The sequence below is a fragment of the Micropterus dolomieu genome, linkage group LG05 (genome assembly GCF_021292245.1).
Source record: "Micropterus dolomieu isolate WLL.071019.BEF.003 ecotype Adirondacks linkage group LG05, ASM2129224v1, whole genome shotgun sequence".
Classification (NCBI taxonomy): Eukaryota; Metazoa; Chordata; class Actinopteri; order Centrarchiformes; family Centrarchidae; genus Micropterus; species Micropterus dolomieu.
Window position 1 is genome coordinate 21000236 of NC_060154.1, and position 20112 is coordinate 21020347.

Here is a 20112-nt window from a genome sequence, read left to right on the forward strand (position 1 = left end):
TTAAATGCCACGGCCTACCTGAGCATTGTTTCTGACCATGTCCATCCCTTTATGGCCACCATGTACCCATCCTCTGATGGCTACTTCCAGCAGGATAATGCACCATGTCACAAAGCTCCAATCATTTCAAATTGGTTTCTTGAACATGACAATGAGTTCACTGAACTAAAATGGCCCCCACAGTCACCAGATCTCAACCCAATAGAGCATCTTTGGGATGTGGTGGAACGGGAGCTTCGTGCCCTGGATGTGCATCCCACAAATCTCCATCAACTGCAAGATGCTATCCTATCAATATGGGCCAACATTTCTAAAGAATGCTTTCAGCACCTTGTTGAATCAATGCCACGTAGAATTAAGGCAGTTCTGAAGGCGAAAGGGGGTCAAACACAGTATTAGTATGGTGTTCCTAATAATCCTTTAGGTGAGTGTACAGTGAATATGTTATATTGTATATATTATATATATGTTATATATAGTATATATCTCCAGTGTATGGTTATATATGAGAATGTGCAAAGAAAAGTAAGGTTAATTCAAAAAGCAAAAGGAAGGAGGTGCCTTTCTCAAGCCCCTTTCAGACAGTCACCTCACTGCATTACAGAAAGTTTGAGACACATTTTATGTGTTAGATGTCAAGGAAACATGTAAATTTTTTAGGCTGCAAATGAGAAGGTGTCATTTTGGTTTGCCAGCGTCGGGTCAGAGGAGCATAAGTAGATCAAGAATGAACTCTTCACACCATCAAAGAGTTCAACGACATCATCAAATCTTCACATTCTCAGTCAGCACCTTCACATAGTTTGTGCTGTCCTGTAAAAGAAAGGACTGCGCAGTAAACACATCTGCCTTTACAAAGGGGATTTGAGGTTCTACCAGTAGTTGGAGGCAACTGAATACGTTTACTTTAAGTACTGTACTTAAATACAAATTTGAGATAGCTCCATATTTTGAGATATTTCCATGTTTTGCTGCTTCTACCATACATTTTAATGTGATATATTGTACTTTTTAGTCCAGTACATTTATCTGAAAGCTATAGTTTCTAGTCACATTGACGATTAAGATTCTCTACACAAAACATATTGTTAGTTTATCATTTTATAGATTAAACTACCTAAATGTATACAAAGTAGTTTTAAGTAGCTCAATCATTAAAATGCTGCTCCATATGAATGCATTAGTAATAATAATTTGTTACTATAATAATATAATCTGCAAAACTAGTATTTTTACTTAAGTGCATTCTGTTTATTATACTTATGCAAAATATTGAATTCAGGACTTTTCCCTCCATGTTAGATACTCTGTACTCATATCTATGCCACGATTCTCTTTCATGAGAGCTTACTGATGGCTCTCTTCAGTGTTGGCTGCAGGTTTACATGAACTATGCTGAGTTTCAAACAAACACTGGAACACAAGCCACAGGCCTAAGGTGGCACCATTTTCAGCACACCTCTGTCTTCCTAATGCATTCATCCATTACAGTTAGATGGAGGGGATGTTTTATTACACCCAGGAGATATTCAAGGGTACAGACAAAGACACAGACACATGTCACAGCCCATTTAATCCTCTACAATACAGCTGCAGAGTCTGAGAGTGAGGAGCACTCAGTGAGAGGCCATTAGGGATTTTTGTTATGTAAGCATAATCAAATTTCCCAGCAGCACCCCAATGTTTAGGCTGAATCGATGGGGCAGGAGACCATTTGGCATGACCTTGTCTGTATTTGTCCAGAGGAAAAAGCCATGAGAAATCTATACAGATACTGAATGAGGTTTCAGTGATTCTTTGCAGCCAAAAAACAAATCGAGAGCCATGAAATAGTTTAATGTTTGTGGACAGGAAAGATGCAGCCCGGAGTAATGATTTATTTGTTTTGTCAGCTCTTTCTTTGAACTGAGAAAATACGCAGAATATTAAAACTGAAACTGACAAATCTCTAGCAAAGCTTAAAGAAGCCTAAGCCAAGAGCCTATCTCCTCCTCCGTACCCTCTCCCACACTTCTTTTCTCTCATTTCCCCGCTTTCACTCTGATTAATGCAATGGCCTCACGCCATCATCGGGAGTTGAGCAGGCCATTCGACAAATTGCCGCCTGAAGGGGCGGGAAAAAACTTTTATCTCCCCCGATAAGCATGGGCATAGGTTTCTCTGGACTTGGGCTTTATTCCTATGAATTAAAATGAATTAACCAGTCTATGCAGACAACCTGAAATCAATTAGACCCAGACAGAGGAGTGAACAGCGCACAGCAAAGGCATAACTAGGCTAAAGAATTTCGCTCCCAATCCCAATTATAATGGTGTAATGAACTGTAGCACAAGTTGTGGGAGAAGTAGAACTTTTTATTGGAAAACAGCTTCTTTTGTTTGAGCTGTGGTGACTAATTGGGATAAGGCAAACACTGAGGTTTTGATGCTTTTGGTTCTGGACACGTCTATGATCTTTGTTGCATGTCAGATAAAGGTCCCTTTTGAGAAGAATGTCAGATACATTGGCCGGTCACAATGTGCAAACAAATGTGGGGTCTCATACTTGTGTCAGAGGATGTCATGTGACACATTTCTGCATGCTGCACGTTAACTCAAAAGGTATTCCAAATCTCATGACGAAATATGCTTGTTCTCGTTGCCTTAAAATTACCCATATTAGTGTTTTCTAATGCTGCGTTCAAGACTGCTTGGAACTCGAATTTCCCAGTTCCAGGTGCATGATGGTTCATGACGACGAAAGTAAACAAAAAACATGGCTGACTGTGACCAAACTGACAAGTTGCACACAATTGGTCGGCTGTGGCTCAGGAGGTAGCGCGGGTTGCCCGCTAATTGGAAGATTGTGGGTTCAATGCCCAGCTCCTCCAGGTGGTATGTCAAAGTGTCCTTGGGCAGGACATTGAGCTCCATCTGTGTGTGAATGGGTAAATGTGATGAAGTGTAAAAAGGTGCTATACAGAGCATTTACAAGAAGCTATACAGAGCATCTCATCTTAAATGCATCATAACTGACTGACTACCTGCTGGAGGGTTAGCTGGTCGACATGCATAAAGTCAGTGACTTGGGTTTAGTTACTAACATTTCTGATGGGTATGGTAAGGGTAGGGGGCTTCAACACCTTTAACACGAACGTAGTTAACAATCTAGCTGTCGCTAGGTACTGAAGGGTTCCTTTAGCGTCAAATAACTACGTTTTGTCACTCTTTCTGAAAGCATTGGTATTGGACGCCCTGAGATGAGAACGGTCTGAGCATTTACAAGGCGCTATACAGAGCATTTGCCCTTGTGTACCTGTAATAAAAGCTGCTTCTCATGAAGTTGGGGTTCATAATTTTTTTCCAGGTTCAAAAGTTGGTTTCTGAGTTACAATTTGCCTCGAATGCAGCATAATCTGATAACCCAATCTGCAGGATGACATCGTTTGTCTGTGTCTTCCACATCAGTTTCTCATCACCGTTACTTTGGCTAGGATTACGCAACTACTACTCAGCAGTCATTGCTATATTATTACATGGGTACTTATGTAAATGTAAATGCTCCATATTTGTATAGCGCCTTTCTAGTCTTTTCGACCACTCACAGCGCTTTTACACTACATCTGCATTCACCATTCACTCACATTCATATACTGAGCCTAAGTGTTCAAACAGAAACTAACATTCACACACATTCATACAAACAGCCGCCAGGGGCAATTCGGGGTTCAGTATCTTGCCCATCATAATCATCTTAATACTCTGAGATAACATACATGTTACTTTCAGCTCTATTGTGCATTTCTACCTGGGGTCTATCTAAAGGATAGACAATCAGGTTCATGACTGATGTGAATCCCTGCAGGTGGATCTGTGGGTCTGGAAATGAATGAGTAATACTATATCAACAGCAGGCAAGAGTGTAACTGCAGCAGTACACACCTCAACATTATGATGGTAGTTGTTAAAGCAGGAAAGAACATTTCTTCCTCAGCACACACACACACTCATACCTGTACCTAAGCTCTCCAGAGCTTAATACCCCAACGCCTGACACACTCCCTTGTGTTGTTGTTCCTACCACAAGGACTCCTGACAGTTCCCACAGGTCCAAATTTATCTTGGATTGGCCCCCATAAAAAATGTGCTCACTCTTCAGCCTTTCTTGCCTTTCCTGGGTTTTTTTACTTATTTATTTATCATTGCTCCAGAGCTCCAATATGAAATGGACCCTCTGTTCACTGCAGCAAGACAGATGGCTCTGAGAGATAAAGCCAATTACTGTTGGCTGTCTGTTAAAGCTGCAACCGCAGTGGAGGGAAACTCAAGGGAATGGAAATGGAATTCCTTGCTCTTGGTGTTTTAATGAAATATTGAATGGTGAATAGAGCTTGCATTACCTACTCCTGCGGTTTCTTAAATCTCCATGTGCTGAAATTACATGTGTATCCTCAGATGCTGATGGCTCAATCATTTATAGTATTTACTATATCACTCCTCAAGGTTTTCACAGCTGTCTCTGTGAGTGAGATACTACTACTACAATCTCTTTATCTTAATGCAGTAATTAACCTGCAGCTCTTAATTGTTTTTCTTTGTCTTTGTTAAGGATGATCCCGGCCTCCAGCAAAGCTTTCTTGGTGACAAATCTGGTGTCGGGGACCCGCTATGATCTGTGTGTGCTGGCCGCCTGGGATGACACGGCCACCACGCTCACAGCCACCAACGTTGTGGGCTGCACCCATTTCTTCACGCTGGATGACTACCCTCAGTGCCAGTCTCTGCCCAGCCAGCTTCTGGGAGGCACCATGATCCTCGTGGTGGGGGGCATCATTGTGGCCACTCTGCTCGTGTTTATTGTCATCCTCATGCTACGCTACAAAGCTGCAGATACTGAACCCCCGGTTGGGAAGCTGACCAGTGTCAGTGATACACACTGTCAGACCAACGGGGGTCGACTCGGGCAAAATGGACTTCTTATGCTCCAGTCCCAGCCTCAGCCTGAGCCAAACGTCAAAGCCAAAGTGACTCTGCAGGATGAGGTGGTGGAGTTCAAGTGTGGCTCCCTCCAGAGCAGTCTTACCTCTTCTTCCTCTTCTTCAGGCTCCATGGCCGGGGACTCTTACAGCCCCAACAGCACACTTGCCAACATTTGGAGTTCAGCTCCATCCAAGCCCCGGTCCAACCTGGACCACCTCCTCGGGGCTTTCACCTCGCTGGATCTGCGGGGGACCCAGGGCCGCGACCCGGGAGCTTCCAGTAGCACTGGGATGGTGACAGCAAAACTCCACACAGACAGGGAGCCACTGCTAGGCCGGACGCTGGACTCCAGCCTCAGCCGGCTCCTCATGCTACCTCTGGACTCCAAGCCGAAAAGGAGCCAGTCCTTTGACATGGGAGATGTAACAGGCACTGGGGCCGCTCAGCTGTGCAACAAACCACGCAGGATTACTAGTATCTGGACTAAGAGGAGCATGTCTGTAAATGGCATGCTGCTGCAGTGTGAGGAGGAGGGGGATACAGGAGGGAGCAAGGGGACAATAGACAGTGCAGACTGGGTAATGGAGAGTACTGTCTAGGAAAGATGGAGGGCTGTCACGCTGTTAAACCCTGCCCAAATGGACAGCCAACAGCCATGCCAAGACAGACCTGCTGGTCTAAGAGCCTTTGTCCTGCATGAAGCACACTCATTCCCACCCCTTCCACTCCACTGCTCTGACTCAAGTGAGGCAGGACAAGTGGTTTTCAAAGTTATAGCCAAATACAGACTTTAGGAATAATACCTGTGGATTGTATTGTCTCACACTTTGTACAGAGATGGATTGAAATGGCTGATCAGCCACCGAGATCAGAATGGAAATGACAGCAGTTACAGAAATATGTGACCATGCCTATGGACTGTGATTATCCTGTATAAATTTAAAGTATGTAATGAATTTAAAGTTTTATATTTTTTATTTTGCTGGTCAAACACAAATGACTCACAAGAGCAAGACCTGGCCAGTGGTTACACTATAAAATCTTCTACTGTAAATTCATCCTCAGTTACCTACTGATGCAGTTTAACCTTCTCTGACTGAATGGTGCAGTATTTATAGGTAGATGTGATACTTTGACTCATTAGATTAGAGTTGTATGTAAATATATGTACTTTCTATACAGAGTATATATTTGAGGGGTCACTCAATAATTCTGTATGCTAAGCAAATCAAATTTTATGTGACTGCATAGATTATAAAACCCATCATCTCTTAAACTATGGTTGTACTGTATGTAAAGACTCAGTTCATTGTTTAAAATGCCAAATTATTGAGGAGGAAACTGGTGCAGTTCCAAGGCAAGTAGGCCTGGTTAGTTAGTTAGTGTACATTGTACATTTGTTAGGTCCAGTTTTTTGAGAGTTATTGTCATTTCAAAGTCATTTTTGAAAGATGCACTTTCTGTTTTGTTTCAAAACAGGATAACAACCCAAATCCAAACACTTTCTCCCAGCTCTCTGAATTGCCACATTCAAGGCAATATTGGATACTATGGCAAAATCAGGATCATTCTGGTTTATTACAATTTGAGTCTTATTTCTTTATATCTGTACTAATAACACTGTATTCACCAAAGTCATTGTTCTTGATCTGGCCACATCACCATAAGAAAGCCAAACAGGCGTCCTGGAATTTCATCATTTTAGGGGCTCGGCCACTCGACCTTTGGTGTTGTCAGTAGTTTGGGGGCACAACGTCCAAATGCCAGTGCATTAGTTTTCTAATGTGTTAATGCCAGTCAGTAATCACAACCATTCATCATGGACGCTCACTTGGGTTCTCTGACAGGTCAGTCTATATAATGACATCACACTAAAAGTGTGTGACATTCATGTTATTGTATTAATTTGAATGGCCAGGATAACTTATACGATAGTTATTAACACCAATAAATGTTGAGAACGTTTCATACCTCGGCACACAGCAAATTTAAACACCAAATGTCAAATACATGTATGTCAAAGTAGCCACAGCAGCTACACAGTCAACAACAGGAACTAATGCATGAGGACTGCAGGAGAAGAGGAGGGAGAGACAGCGCCTGGACGACAGAGAGACCTGACCCAGGACCAGGATCCAGACATTTCATAGAGGAGACGAGCGTCTGTCTGTCTGTCCCTGTTAGCAGAGACTCCAGTCTGCTGATTTCATAGACTCGACTGATAAACCACAGAGATGCAGAGCAACATTAGGCTTCATGATCAAAGACAGTTTTTATATCCCGTCAATATTTCTGTCCACACTGTACATTGCATTTGAGTTGAACATGTAAAAGGCACCTCATATAGCTAAATAGCCAGCCAGCGCAGCCAAACCAAGACATTACTTACATTATCGACGCGTCTTTCTCGCTCTTGCTCGGGCAGCTTAAACTTAAACTATCGTCATAAATAGTCTGGTTTTCCAGCAGTTCATACCAGGCTCTAAGTTGACAGCCCACTGGTTATGTGCGCAGTGTTTCACTTGATGTTGCCCAGTAAGAATTCAGAATCTCAACAAACGACACTGGCATTTAAAAACAGGCAGAGGAGAGAGCCAATGTGATATCATGGAATGGCATATAAATAGCATGCCACCACAAGGACATTTCAGCGTGCCATGTCAACGCATTTTAAAGTTTTCGTTTGTCATTTCACGTTGTTCAGTCCATATAGACTTAAGCAACACAAAGGAGGTTGACCCTAGCTGCGCAGCTGTAGGGTTAAAGCCTAGTTCACACTACATAATTTTTAGCCCGATTTGTCGCTCAGTGACCGTAAGGCTGTGATCAGGGGTAAATCAGCGGTCGATCGGCGGTCACCAGTCGTTATGTGTGAACTACTCAACGACGCATTAAAACGGCTCCCCGACACATTTCGGACACATCGCCGATCTAGCATGCCAAATATGGAGGAGTCGGCCGACTCAAATCCACATCCAGCCAATGAGAGCAGGCAGCTACTTTTTTACTGCAAGACACTTTTTCCTCCCCTCCAGCTCTCTGTAGCTCAGACCATCCCTGCTACCTGCGCATGCTAATGCATTCTTTCACCCACATTCTTTGTCTTTATAATTGCTACCTTATAATGACAAACAACAGCTGTTTCATGTGTGGTGTCGCGTCATTTCCCGTTTCACATTTCATGTGTGTTTTCTTGCCCAAACGTGGTTTGGAGACCAGACGTCGGGTCCTTGTCAGCTCGCGTTGTGTGTGACCCCCAGTCACCAATTAGTCACGTAGTGTGAACACCACAGCGACTTCAAGACTCCTGTCACAAGACAGCAAGTTGTGTAGAGTGAACAGGCCATCGGTCATTGGCTGGTGCTGAAAGTTGTGTATGCATATTTAATTAATGATGGTTAAGGTTAGCAGTCAAGTACATCGGGGGGATGTCAATGCTAGCATTGTTAGCTAGCAAGCAACTTAAATTTTAACGTTGTTAACGCTATGCAGCTAACGTTAGCAACGATGTAGCATGGTAACTTACGTAATGTAACGTAACGTAACCTTATAACTAACGCTAACGCTATGTAGCTAACGTTAGTGACGATGTAGAATGGTAACTTACGGATTAAATAAAAACCAAACATAATGTTTCATTCAAGAACTGAATGCCGGGACCAACTCAATATCAACCCGACCACCCCTCCCCCACCTTAGTGTCGTACTTTCATGGCTATTTGTATCCCACACACGCTGATTTTACCTGTGACAGTAGGCGTAAAATGGCATGCTGTTTCTGCACAATAAAAGTCATTGCAGTCTAAACGGCGTGAAATGACACGTGAAAAATAAAAAATGCATTGGAATACCACGCCAAATGACTTTTGATGATACCAGGCTGGAGAAAACAGCATAGTCATCAAGGCCACTGTGGCTGCAGGGCACATCATCTTTTTAAGGGCATAAGGCCAAACTGAGGGGGGGGGGCATGGCCACTGTGATATTTGTCAGTGCAAGAAACACAGGCAGTCAGACAATCAGACAGGTTAAAAACACCCTCGCACAAGTACTGGGACACAGAACATTTATTATTGGGCTTCAAGGAAACACTATGATTAAATAAAAAAGCTGAGTAACAATTATATAACTTTATAGCCTATCATGTGGTATTTCATGTCCTTGAACCTGGGTCGCTATGTACTGTAGTTTTCCTCATCATTCCCTGTCACGCCACTAGCGTGATTCTGATCTGTATGTGAAGTAACCAGTCCACCATCATCAGCAGGACATGAAACCTGTGTGAGGACACCTAAGTGTTGCTGAGAGGTTTCTCATTTAGTAGATAACCCCAATAAAACGCAGATCAAATTGGGATGTCCTTGTGGATTACAGTGAAGGTACAAACCACAGAACCTTGTCAACAACCACAGCAGCTCTCTTGCCATATTTCCTTCAGAGCCAAGTTGTATAAAACCAGAATTTACCTTTATATTCATTTTAGGGGAAGTAGCTAGTTTAAAAGTTTATTGGTCAGTATCTTAAAATTTACAGGCCCAGTTAATGAATCTATTATTTTGTTAATCAAGGTTGTGAGTTACTAACATCTTTCAAAAAGTCCAGGAAGTGGTTTTGAGGTTGTGCTTTCAGTCATTTTTGTACGAATACACTTTTCGAATGGCTGACATCATATTTTAGAAACTAAATTCTTCCTTGTTCTCCTCATACACTGGTCAGTGCTCATAGAATTCATCCACCTGGAGGATGTATGGGTTTAATGAGGGTTTAATAAGGAAATGTAATAATGAACTTATTTAATGAAAGTTGATTGCCCAAAAAGTTTCTATTGAACAACACAAAGTTGTTTGCTTTTAATGTCAGGTGTTGCATGTTTCTGCTGAACTGACTCATGAGACAGTTTAGTCCAGTGTATACACTCATGCTGTCATTCACATGTTGTCTGAATGACTTTTTTGTGATATTTCTAATATGACTGCGTGTGTACAGTGTCTCTGTATATTTGATTTCTTTTTCGTACCATGCTCCAGTTGTAATATGTGCGGTGGTTGAACAATAGCAGATGAGAAGCAGCAGCTTCAATGTGTGCACATTTCTTACCTGGAGCTGTACAAGATGTTTGTGTGGTCTAATTGTTGTTTTTGCTACTATGATAAAACTAAAATCCTAATGAGACAGCCATGTGATGTCAGAGCATTTCCTCTATGATTGAAGCAGTTGAGTAATACAGTATCTCACAAAAGTGAGTACACCCCTTACAATTTTGTAAATATTTCATTATATCTTTTAATGTGACAACACTGATGAAAAGTAGTGAGTGTACAGCTTGGACAGTGTAAATTTGCTGTCCCCTCAAAATAACCCATCACACAGCCATTAATGTCTAAACCACTGGCAACAAAAGTGAGTACAAGTGAAAATGTCTAAACTGGGCCCAATTAGCTATTTTCCCTGCCCGGTGTCATGTGACTCGTTAGTGTTACAAGGTCTCAGGTGTGAATGGGGAGCAGGTGTGTTAAATTTGGTGTTATCGCTCTCACACTCCCTCGTACTGGTCATTGGAAGTTCAACATGGTACTTCATGGCAAAGGACTCTCTGAGGAGCTGAAATAAAATAACTGTTGCATTTTTTCTGGAATCCTGTGGGTCACGGGATCACAGTAATCATTCTTCCGGGATAGGGTATTTTTGTGGTGTTGGGATGACACAGGAGTGAAAATCCACTCTCATGTCACCCTCTACTGAAAGTCACACAAATAATATAATAAAAATTTATGCAATAAATCAAAGCAACAAAACCTAAAGGCTCACAATACAGGTCAATCTGAGCGTCATTTGAGCATCAGGGGCCGTGTGTGCAAGCATAAACGTGGCCATATTTAAAGAGCCACCTGGAAGGTCATCTTAAAACTGGGTTCCAGGTACCAAATGCAGACCACTTGATTCCTACTAAATTACAAGAAAAGGTCAGTGTTTTGACCTGAAGGCTTCACGTATCCTGAGCAGCAGATTCTGTTACCACAGTCTACCCAGTGCCCATCTTGATGTTATAATATCTTGATGCCCTATAATGGACCCTTACATGGTGACCCAGTGAAAAGAAGGTCAATTCATATCACTGTGCTCCCTGGACAAAAGAATATAGCTCTATGTGATCACACAAGATGTTTAGAAATGTTGCTCACACAGACCAGGAGCCAATTATCAAAAACTTATCATCAAGCTAAATCTCACTCTGAACTATAAATCCAAACAATGTAGGTATCATATCTATGGTGGGACTGCTGTTAACCTCTTGCTTCAGGCATAAACCCAGGTATAAGCTCAGCATTCAACCAGGAAGTCCTTATGTGTCACTCACATCTCTCTCTCTCTCTCTCTCTCTCTCTCTCTCTCTCTCTCTCTCTCTCTCTCTCTCTCTCTCTCTCTCTCTCTCTCTCTCTCTCTCCTTCCCTCTCCAGCCTGCCAGGAGGCATATATCAAGCTGCTTGAGCAGGAGGCCTGCAGCACCGGCTGTGCCAGCCAACCCTCTGAACCTGAGATCAAGAGAAGGAAGGTGAGAAAGGCCACTGCAGTCAATGGCTGCACAAATAAATACTGCAAATGCAGCCATAATTGCAGATGTCTGAATATTAATATCACTACTGAGAATACAAGTGTGTACGTGTACTGAAGCACATGTATACACAGTCAGTGTCCTGCTCTTTCCTCCACAGCTCAAGGCCATGACTCTCCGCCCTAAGCCCCCCTCTGTGATGGAGGCTGTGTCCAGTTGGTGCAACGACATTGTCAGTTCTGCCCAGAGCTTCATCTCCTCCACCTGGACCTTCTACCTGCAGGCTGATGATGGCAAGGTTGTGGTTTTTCAGGTAAGGCCTAACTGATTGTCCAAGATGGCCATGTTTTGCATTTTGGGGCTCCCGTAGTGATCATTGTTTTGCCTCACATGTGTGATCTGAGTATTCCAGGTTTAATGTTTGTATTTTAATGTAGATTAATGGTAAATAGTTCTGCAAAATGTTCATGCTGACATTAAATATAACCTGATTGACATGAACCCAGTTCCTAAAACTTTTTTTTTCTGGCAGGAGTTTGTTTGTAATAATTTATAGAAAAATAACTATGTAGTTGGGGTGAACAGCAATGGTTCCTGTGGCTGAACTGAAAAAGAAAAACAACTACACTGACCACATTCACAAAACTTCCTGAAAATCTCTGCACACACAGCAGCAAAGTCAACTTATACATTTTTCCTCTTCATCTTCCATCTGACACATTTCATACCAAATCTTATCAGCGAACAAATGCTAAGAGAAACACAGACTACATCAGTTTACACTGTTACGGTGTGAATATATGTATTTTTCTACAGTCTTCTTCTATGTTGCATGAATCAGAATTAGTCTAAGAATCATATGTTGTGGCAAATAGGTGTTTTTTATTTAAGCTGCAAACTTTTTATATGAATATTTGCACTCACAACAGAGTTAGCTCTGTAAGTGCTTTGCTGCAAAAGACAAAGACAAATGAACACTGATGTCCCCATTAATGAACTATTCTCGTACACTATATTATGGCCCACTGAGTCATGATGGTAGAAAACTATCAAATTAATACCTACAAAGCTTTTTCATGTCATATGTTTTTAATTGGGGGTTAAAAGCAAACCAGTGGACCTACATAGATTATTACTTGAGCTAACCTCTGCTTCCCGGGAAATATAACCCCTGCTATACGGTGTTGTAGAGCTTGGGTCGCTGCCAAAACAACACACTACTCATTTTAGAGTCAGTGCATCTGTGAAGGTTGAGTGAGCAAGGGCACAAAGTGGGGTGGGGACAAGGTGGTTGGATTTATACATTTCAGCACTTTCATCGTTTATAGATGTCCTTTTAAATGATGTCATTACCCTCGGCACCTTGCATATTTGATAACTGGCAGTGCTGGCTGTGGTGAACTCGCCTCAGGATGGAAACACACTGCAAGATTTAAAAGCGAGTGGACTGCACTAAAGAATAAAGTTGTGGCTGTGACAAATAAATATTCCAATGTTATTTCTGGAATTTAACAAGATGAACTGAACAAAGCTGACAGACTCACTGTTCATGTCATGATTCCCGCCAAGGAGGTTATATTTTCGCCCCAGTTGGTTTGTCAGTCCACTCAAACACTGTCAACTGATTTGAATGAAGTGTGGTTAAAAAGTTTGTCCAGTGATTAATTTTCCACATTTTCACTACTGACAAACTACTTTAGCTGAAAAAATAAAACGGGTACATGTATCCGATGATTATTTTCACGCATATGCAGACACGGATTAAACATTTCTTCACATATAATATTACTGAAATTGCAAATTTAGAAATTTATGCACACTTTTTAGTTAAACCATAATGTATTGCTTAAGTCAGTGCAGTGAACCACCTATACATTAAAGCTATAATAAGATTTGGTCTGTCTACTACCCAGCCATATCCTCCAAATGTCAAAAAGTGGTCATAAACCTGGATCCTTGTCAGGGGTTTTCCCGTTTGGATAATGTGGCTTTGATGGCATTTTTTAGCTACATAATTAAAGGGCTCAATGGGAAATGACAGTTTTTGTGCACCTTAACCCATACAGAAGGGCTTCTGTTTAACAGAGGAATCTTTTATATGGTGAAAATTCACTATTTGGTAAAAGAGTCTGGGCTCCGAGGCACAACCTCTAACACGATAGAGATGCAGCAACTACACAACATGAAATTACGTTTCTTTCAGACATGGTGATGGATGTTTGCTCTTTATGGCACTGATATGCAGGCTGAAGCGACGAGGCGAAGCCAGGCTCCATGGGGCTGTGAGAAGACTATCTGGCCTGTGTTTTGTGGGCAGCTGGCTAACCGCCACCAACTTGACAGATTGACTCTCTGAGTGTGGAAACAACAGAAAAAGACCAGCTAAATTGAGGGACAGCGGGGGGTGGGGGGGTGGTGACAAGCCAGCACGGCCTGCAATATAAATGATCTGGATGAGCTGTCTATATACATCTATCTGTGTGCTCATTGTGTGACCTCAAGTATATATAACAGTAACCAGTAAGTCAATGGCAGCAGTTAGTTCAGATTGTAAGAGCAGAGGTCATAACTGAGATCTGTCAGTGGAAGAAAAAAATAAAACACTTGTAATTATGAGGAAATATTGGTAAAGCACAGTCCTTTACTTCAGTCGTTCCCTTCTGACCACCCCCATGTTATTTTGACAAATCAGCCCATGGTACTGTGAAAGTATTTGGGACAAAAGTGAGTTGAGAAGGGCCTCCTCCAACTGAGCTGCTATACTGCTAGCGAGCTTTCCTGCAGACCAAACTGAAGTTGGTGTAAGGCTGAATACAAAGCGAAAGGTCCCCATTTCTGACAATTGACAATTGACATGACAATTGCATTAGTCATTCTCCCTGAATGATGTTTTGAAGAAACAAGCACCCCGAACAGAACAGAAAGAACCAGTAAAATACCAGTTTTTGAAGGAAGCGTGACTTTGACTTGTGACGCTGCACTGAAAGTGACATTAGTATGAGTGTTACATACAGTGTGCATATGTGAAGCACATTCATTATAGTAAAAACACTGCTATATGGTATCATGGTTTATTTATTATGGTCAATGTTTGGTATAATGCTGGTAATATTCTATATCTTTCGTGTTAGTCTGTCTTTCAATACTTTCTGGCCTCCCTTCCATGTCACCAGACTTGTTTTTCACATGTTGTTGGTCATTTCTATACATGTTCTTTTTCTTATGACATTCCACCGCTAATGGAAATAGAAATGGTTGAATTAATTGACCACATGGGGTGCTGCAATTAAAGTTCAGATTTTAGGCCTCCAGATTAAAATCCATAAAGGCTCTTTCTGTAAGCCAGAGCACCTTTTGCGTTCGCTCTCTCATAATGCATGACAGCTGCAGATCAGCCTCCGTTCGTTCTGATGGTTAGACTCTTCAGTCTGCAGCCAATGAGAATCGTCGCCCTCACATTTACCCTCGTCTCTCCAAACCTTTATGCTGGCGCTGCATCTGGTTTCAATGCACTCTGTCAGAAAACATTGCTCGCTAGGGGTAATGAACCCGGTTGGGAAATAACTTTTTCAACAGAAGGGGTTTGGAGGACTGTAGGTGTTTTGGGAAGCAAACTAACCAGCCATGTCTCCACATTCAGCTACAGTATGTTGTTTTGTTATTCTGGGCAAGTGATGGAAATCATTCAGTAGAAAACAGATCAATCACTTGCTAAGTAAAATAATGAGAATGAATTTTGCTGGTGTAAGACCCAGCAAGAGGTTTCAAAGTTCACTGATCCACTTAGAGTCGAGAATCGATAAGTACTGGGAGGTTGACGCTACTGCAGTGGGATATACTGTCTATGCTGACTAAATATGCGTGTGTGTGTGTGTGTGTGTGTGTGTGTGTGTGTTTGTGTGTGTGTGTTTGTTGCTGAAGCCAGCAATAGTATTGTTACAACCGACTACAGCTGCTGTTGTAGTGGAGGCAAGGTCAGCAGTGGGGAACCAAAATCCGCTTTTAATGAGTTCTCCAGGGGAACCAGGAACACTGTGTACATAATGAAACACACAACACTGCAAATACTGACAGCAGGCTGTGCGTATGTGTGTAGCAGTTGTTTTAAAAGCCATTTTTTTTCAGTTCAGTCCCAGTTCAAGTGGTTTAACTAAAGTGGTTTGGGTAGATGAGAAAGATACTATGAGAGACACCCAGACATAGTGAGCGTGCAAGTTTCAAGGCAGTTTGGTAAAGTTATACAACATACTGAATGCTCAAAATGAGATAAAACAGTTTGAGACTGTTCATTTTATGATTCAGGAGACATTTCTTTTCACTGAACAGACGATCAGATTCAAATGGTAACAAATTGAAAAACAAAACATTATGAAACTAGAGCATTGTATCTTTGATTCTACAAAAATCCCTTTAGCTGATGTTTACTTTCAACAGAAGTTAATTTTCTTACATTTCTTTGATATAACTCACCATGATCTGTCATGCTACAGGCTGAAATAGTCCAACAGCATTCCAGCACCAGGGCTGTAGACGTTGGCTGATTATGAAGGCTAAAAATGAACCCAGAGCCACAAAGTGATCAGTCTAGCTTAGCATGAAGACTGTAAATAAGGAGAAATACCTAGCCTGGCATTGTTCAAATGCATCAAGACCCACCTACCAAGAAAGTGGATAAACATATTTTCCTAAATGTCTGTTAACTATTTCTTCAACCCTTGAGTTGTGTTGCATTTGGAAATTAAATCTTCAGCTTGCCTCTCCTCATATTTGATTCATCTCCTGTGCTGTTTCTGTAGCTTCCCAGCTAACTATTCTTAGCCAGAGCTCCTCTGTGGTCTGACCTCACAGTGTTAAACAGACCCTTTGCTGTCAGTTCTGGTGAATTACTGTGGTGTAATTGCTGCCACAGTGGCTGAGTGTCTTTGCTGTTGTTTTTTCCTCCTCAGAGCCAGCCAGAGATGGAGTACTCTCTGCCCGAGCTGCAGGCCCCTCGATCCAACGTGGCGGACAAACCTTGGCCTCAGGTCCACTCTCACACCCAGAGACCCCATGGTGAGAACATACACACAACACACACATACTGCACTTGCACACATTTATCAGGCGATGCATGGCAGCATGTGTATGTTGCTGCAGTATTCCCTTGTTTGGCAGGCGTGAGGGGACATGGCGAGAGGGGAGCATCCAAAGCGGGAGGCAAAGGAAAGCACCCTGTACAGCACACAGACGACCCCACGGCTGAGCACGACTTCCTCGGCTGCATGTCGAGGTGAGCTGGTGCTGGAGAAACCCTGCTGAGAATTAAAGATTTAAATGAGAGAATGTGTTTTCCCCATAAAACTACATTATAAACTATATATTACTGACAATCATTTTCTAAAGCAAACCGCAAGATTCTTAGTCTGATTTCCTTTCTTACTGGCAGTTTATTGTCAGCATGAAAACCAACTTGCGTAAATGTGTACCTGAGACAGCTAATCCATCAGAGCGGACGTCATATCTGCTTTTATTATTGTCAGACTTGTAATATGATTGTGTGCTGTTCAAACCAATCTACACATTCAACTGCATTACATTGTGATGCTATTGTAACATCAACAAACACAAAGGTAGACATGATGGATTGAGGCGCACCTACTGAGATGGATTATTTAACTCCCATGTTTCCCATCTCTGGGAACTAATTTACCATACTGACACTAAGGAAATGAACACAATAATATCTTAAACCTTTGCGTGCTTGGAAAGTAGTTCGGTATTTGCTTTAAATGGGGAATACATGCAAATACTCTTCTTAAAATGTCACTTTAATTGCGTTAGTTTTCTCTGTGAAATTTATGAAATGTATTAAAATTTGGACTTGTTCTATTTGTTGGTCCCTTACTGTTTCTCATCAACTCACTCTTGTCTCCCTCTTTTCGTAACTCTTTCGTTCTCCAGACGTTCAGGCCTTCCGCGGTGGATTTTAGCGGCCTGTCTCTTCCTGTCCATCATGGTCATGTTGTGGCTCAGCTGTGCCAGCCTCGTCACCGCACCAGAGCAGCACATCAAGACGCAGGTACACGCACAGAAATGCAACCACGTGCACATGTGAGGGAGGCAGTGACGTAATAATTCTGAGGTTCTCTGTCTGCAGCTGTTTGGTGACTCAGCATACTTCGCAGTGCAAGTAGGGGGGCAGTAGGGGAAGCAGTGCAGTAAAACATTGCAACTTAGACTGAGGTCTGTCCACTGAAGTCCACTGTCTCCTGTGCTCCCATATTTTGTGATGTTCGCATCACTTCAACTTGGTGAAGGTGCACCCAATAGTACTCCAGTTGCTTTCAACATACATTCCTCTTCCAGCAGACACTATTACATATCCAGAAACAAATCCAGTTTTATTCTGAAGCTGGGAGCCATTCCAGGGAGGCAGAGTGAAGATTACTGTAATATCTGATTCTTATCAGTATTTCCCATCCACAACAGCTAGCATGGTGCTGTGTTATGGTCTTCCCTTTCAGGTGATTCCCTTAACAGCCGTCCGAAGGTGTTTTCCATCTGCAGAATCAACTTTGAGTGACACACATTGTTGGAAAAAAATGGCCTTTTAAATTACAACTGTTTTCTCACTGTTATCACCTGTTTTTTCTTTCGGGCTTTTCAGCTGAGTATCAATGGAGATAAAGAGTTTCTCGATAATGCCCACAAAGTCAACCCGTACCACCTGAGTCCTGTGATCGCAGTCGCCATGAAACAATCGGAGGAGAGTCAGGAGGCAGGGCCGCTGCCGGTGAAAGTTGACCTCAACAAAACCTGCGTTTAAAGCGACCATCGGGAGAGCCTTGCATCCCATGGTAACCATGTCTGAAATCCTTGGCCCGTCGGTGGAAGGGGTGAAATAAACACACAACGGGATGGGACTCACTCAGTCACCAGAATTTTTAAAACATATTTTTAAGAGCATGGCACCCTCCTTTCATTTAAGATTATCATACTGAAGCATCTAGCTTGGTCTTGTTGGTCTGATGGCACTTCATTTACTTGTACAGTCCGGATTTCTTCAGGTCCATCCTCAGATTTTCCTTCATGCCTGCTCATTGCTTATTGATAAGTCAGAGCCCTTGTCTCAGAGCTACGCTGGAGACAAGCAGGGAGGATGGATTACAGCTGAGAGCTTTCACGTCATTTCCCATGTCTGGTGTGAACAAGAGAAGACAAACGCTGAGATAAATTTAAGATTTAATTTTGCCTTGTTCTCGCAGAGAGGGTTTGGATAAATTGATGGGTTGCTGAGAGTGAAACAAGAGGGGTTAAAAAAAAGTGTGTGAGAGAGAAAAGAAGATGAATGGAAGGTGGTCTAAATACTTGTGAGCGCTGCAGGAAACAGATGCTGTAGCTCCCACTTTATGATCACTTTACATAATCAGCATTATGAGATGCTTAGTAAATATTGTATTATATAAGGGCCTAGAAATCCTGTTTTTTCCCTTAAAACAATCCTCCGGTGAGCTACACATTCTCACCAAGTTCATAGAAACAAAGGCATACTTACTCAAAAACCTCACCTTATTCCTCTCTTGCGTGTCTGTGTATGTGTTTGGGTGCATGTGTACATCAGTAACAGCACACATGCAGTTACTGGGAACAAATACTAAAAACCTGTAGATTCAGAACTGGAACTGGACTGAAAACTGGATGCTCTGTCTGAGGAGCAAAAATAAAAACTCTATTTATTTTTCTTCTTTATTTGTTCATCGTCATTGACACAAGTTATCTGTTAAATAGTGTTACTGAAGTGCCACGTACAGTTAATTCATCATACAAATGTAATTGCTCTGTATGTAAAATACACTGTAACACAGACTGGAGAGAGACACAGAGAGAAGATTGCACCTATTACTGTATTATTATTATTATTGATATTATCATATTTTTGCTCTTATATCACTTCAAGAGTTCTTAGCTGTTATTTGTGCCATGTGCTTTCTAATAGCTGAATATTTTGTATGTCCTAGGAGCACACACTGAAGGATAACCTCTGTAACAATGTGTAATGCAAAGCTTTTAACATAGACCTTTTTTATTGAGCAGAGTTGCACAGTCTTAGAGAAGATTTTCTGTTTTCCTCTCAGTACTTTTGATGTCCTGTAATGCTCTCTTTTCATCCGGGCTATGTAGAATAAACCATGCATGCAAGTGACGCTTTGATATCTTGTTATCTAATCCGCCCGCCATGCCGGTATGGCAAGCCTCTGCTGTAGACTTGTGAGTTTTTGTGTTACTATTTACTGTAAACATCGAATAGAGTGTGTAATGATGAATGACAATATCCTCATGATTTACAGGAAGGACTCTTGATTAAAAAGTCATTCAATGATTTTGCTGGTTCAAACCGAAGGTATATCACAGGGAATATGATGTATGGTTTCCTTTTTACTTGTCTGTTTATTTTCAATGAAATTATGCTGACAACATGATGAGATAAAGTGTTTTCATTGTGAATAAATTAGAGATTTAAGTGTTTTTTTTAAATTAAATTTAAAAGTAAAATAAATACAAAAGAATACTGCCCGATTGATGGTTCACATTATACCCTGTAGCTAAAGTGTTTGTGTGTGT

The 20112-nt window shown here is 41.8% G+C and overlaps 1 protein-coding gene across 1 annotated transcript in view; it reads left to right on the forward strand.

Annotated features, from left to right (window-relative positions):
• Positions 1-19970, forward strand: part of tmem59l (transmembrane protein 59-like) — a 24650-nt gene extending 4680 nt beyond the window's left edge. The window contains exons 4-9 of the mRNA XM_046050392.1: positions 11417-11511; positions 11672-11824; positions 16458-16563; positions 16666-16780; positions 17452-17569; positions 18158-19970. Of these exons, the coding sequence (XP_045906348.1) occupies positions 11417-11511; positions 11672-11824; positions 16458-16563; positions 16666-16780; positions 17452-17569; positions 18158-18316 (746 nt within the window). The 3' untranslated portion in view covers positions 18317-19970. The remainder of the gene's footprint in view (positions 1-11416; positions 11512-11671; positions 11825-16457; positions 16564-16665; positions 16781-17451; positions 17570-18157) is intronic.
• The last annotated feature ends 142 nt before the right edge of the window (positions 19971-20112 follow it).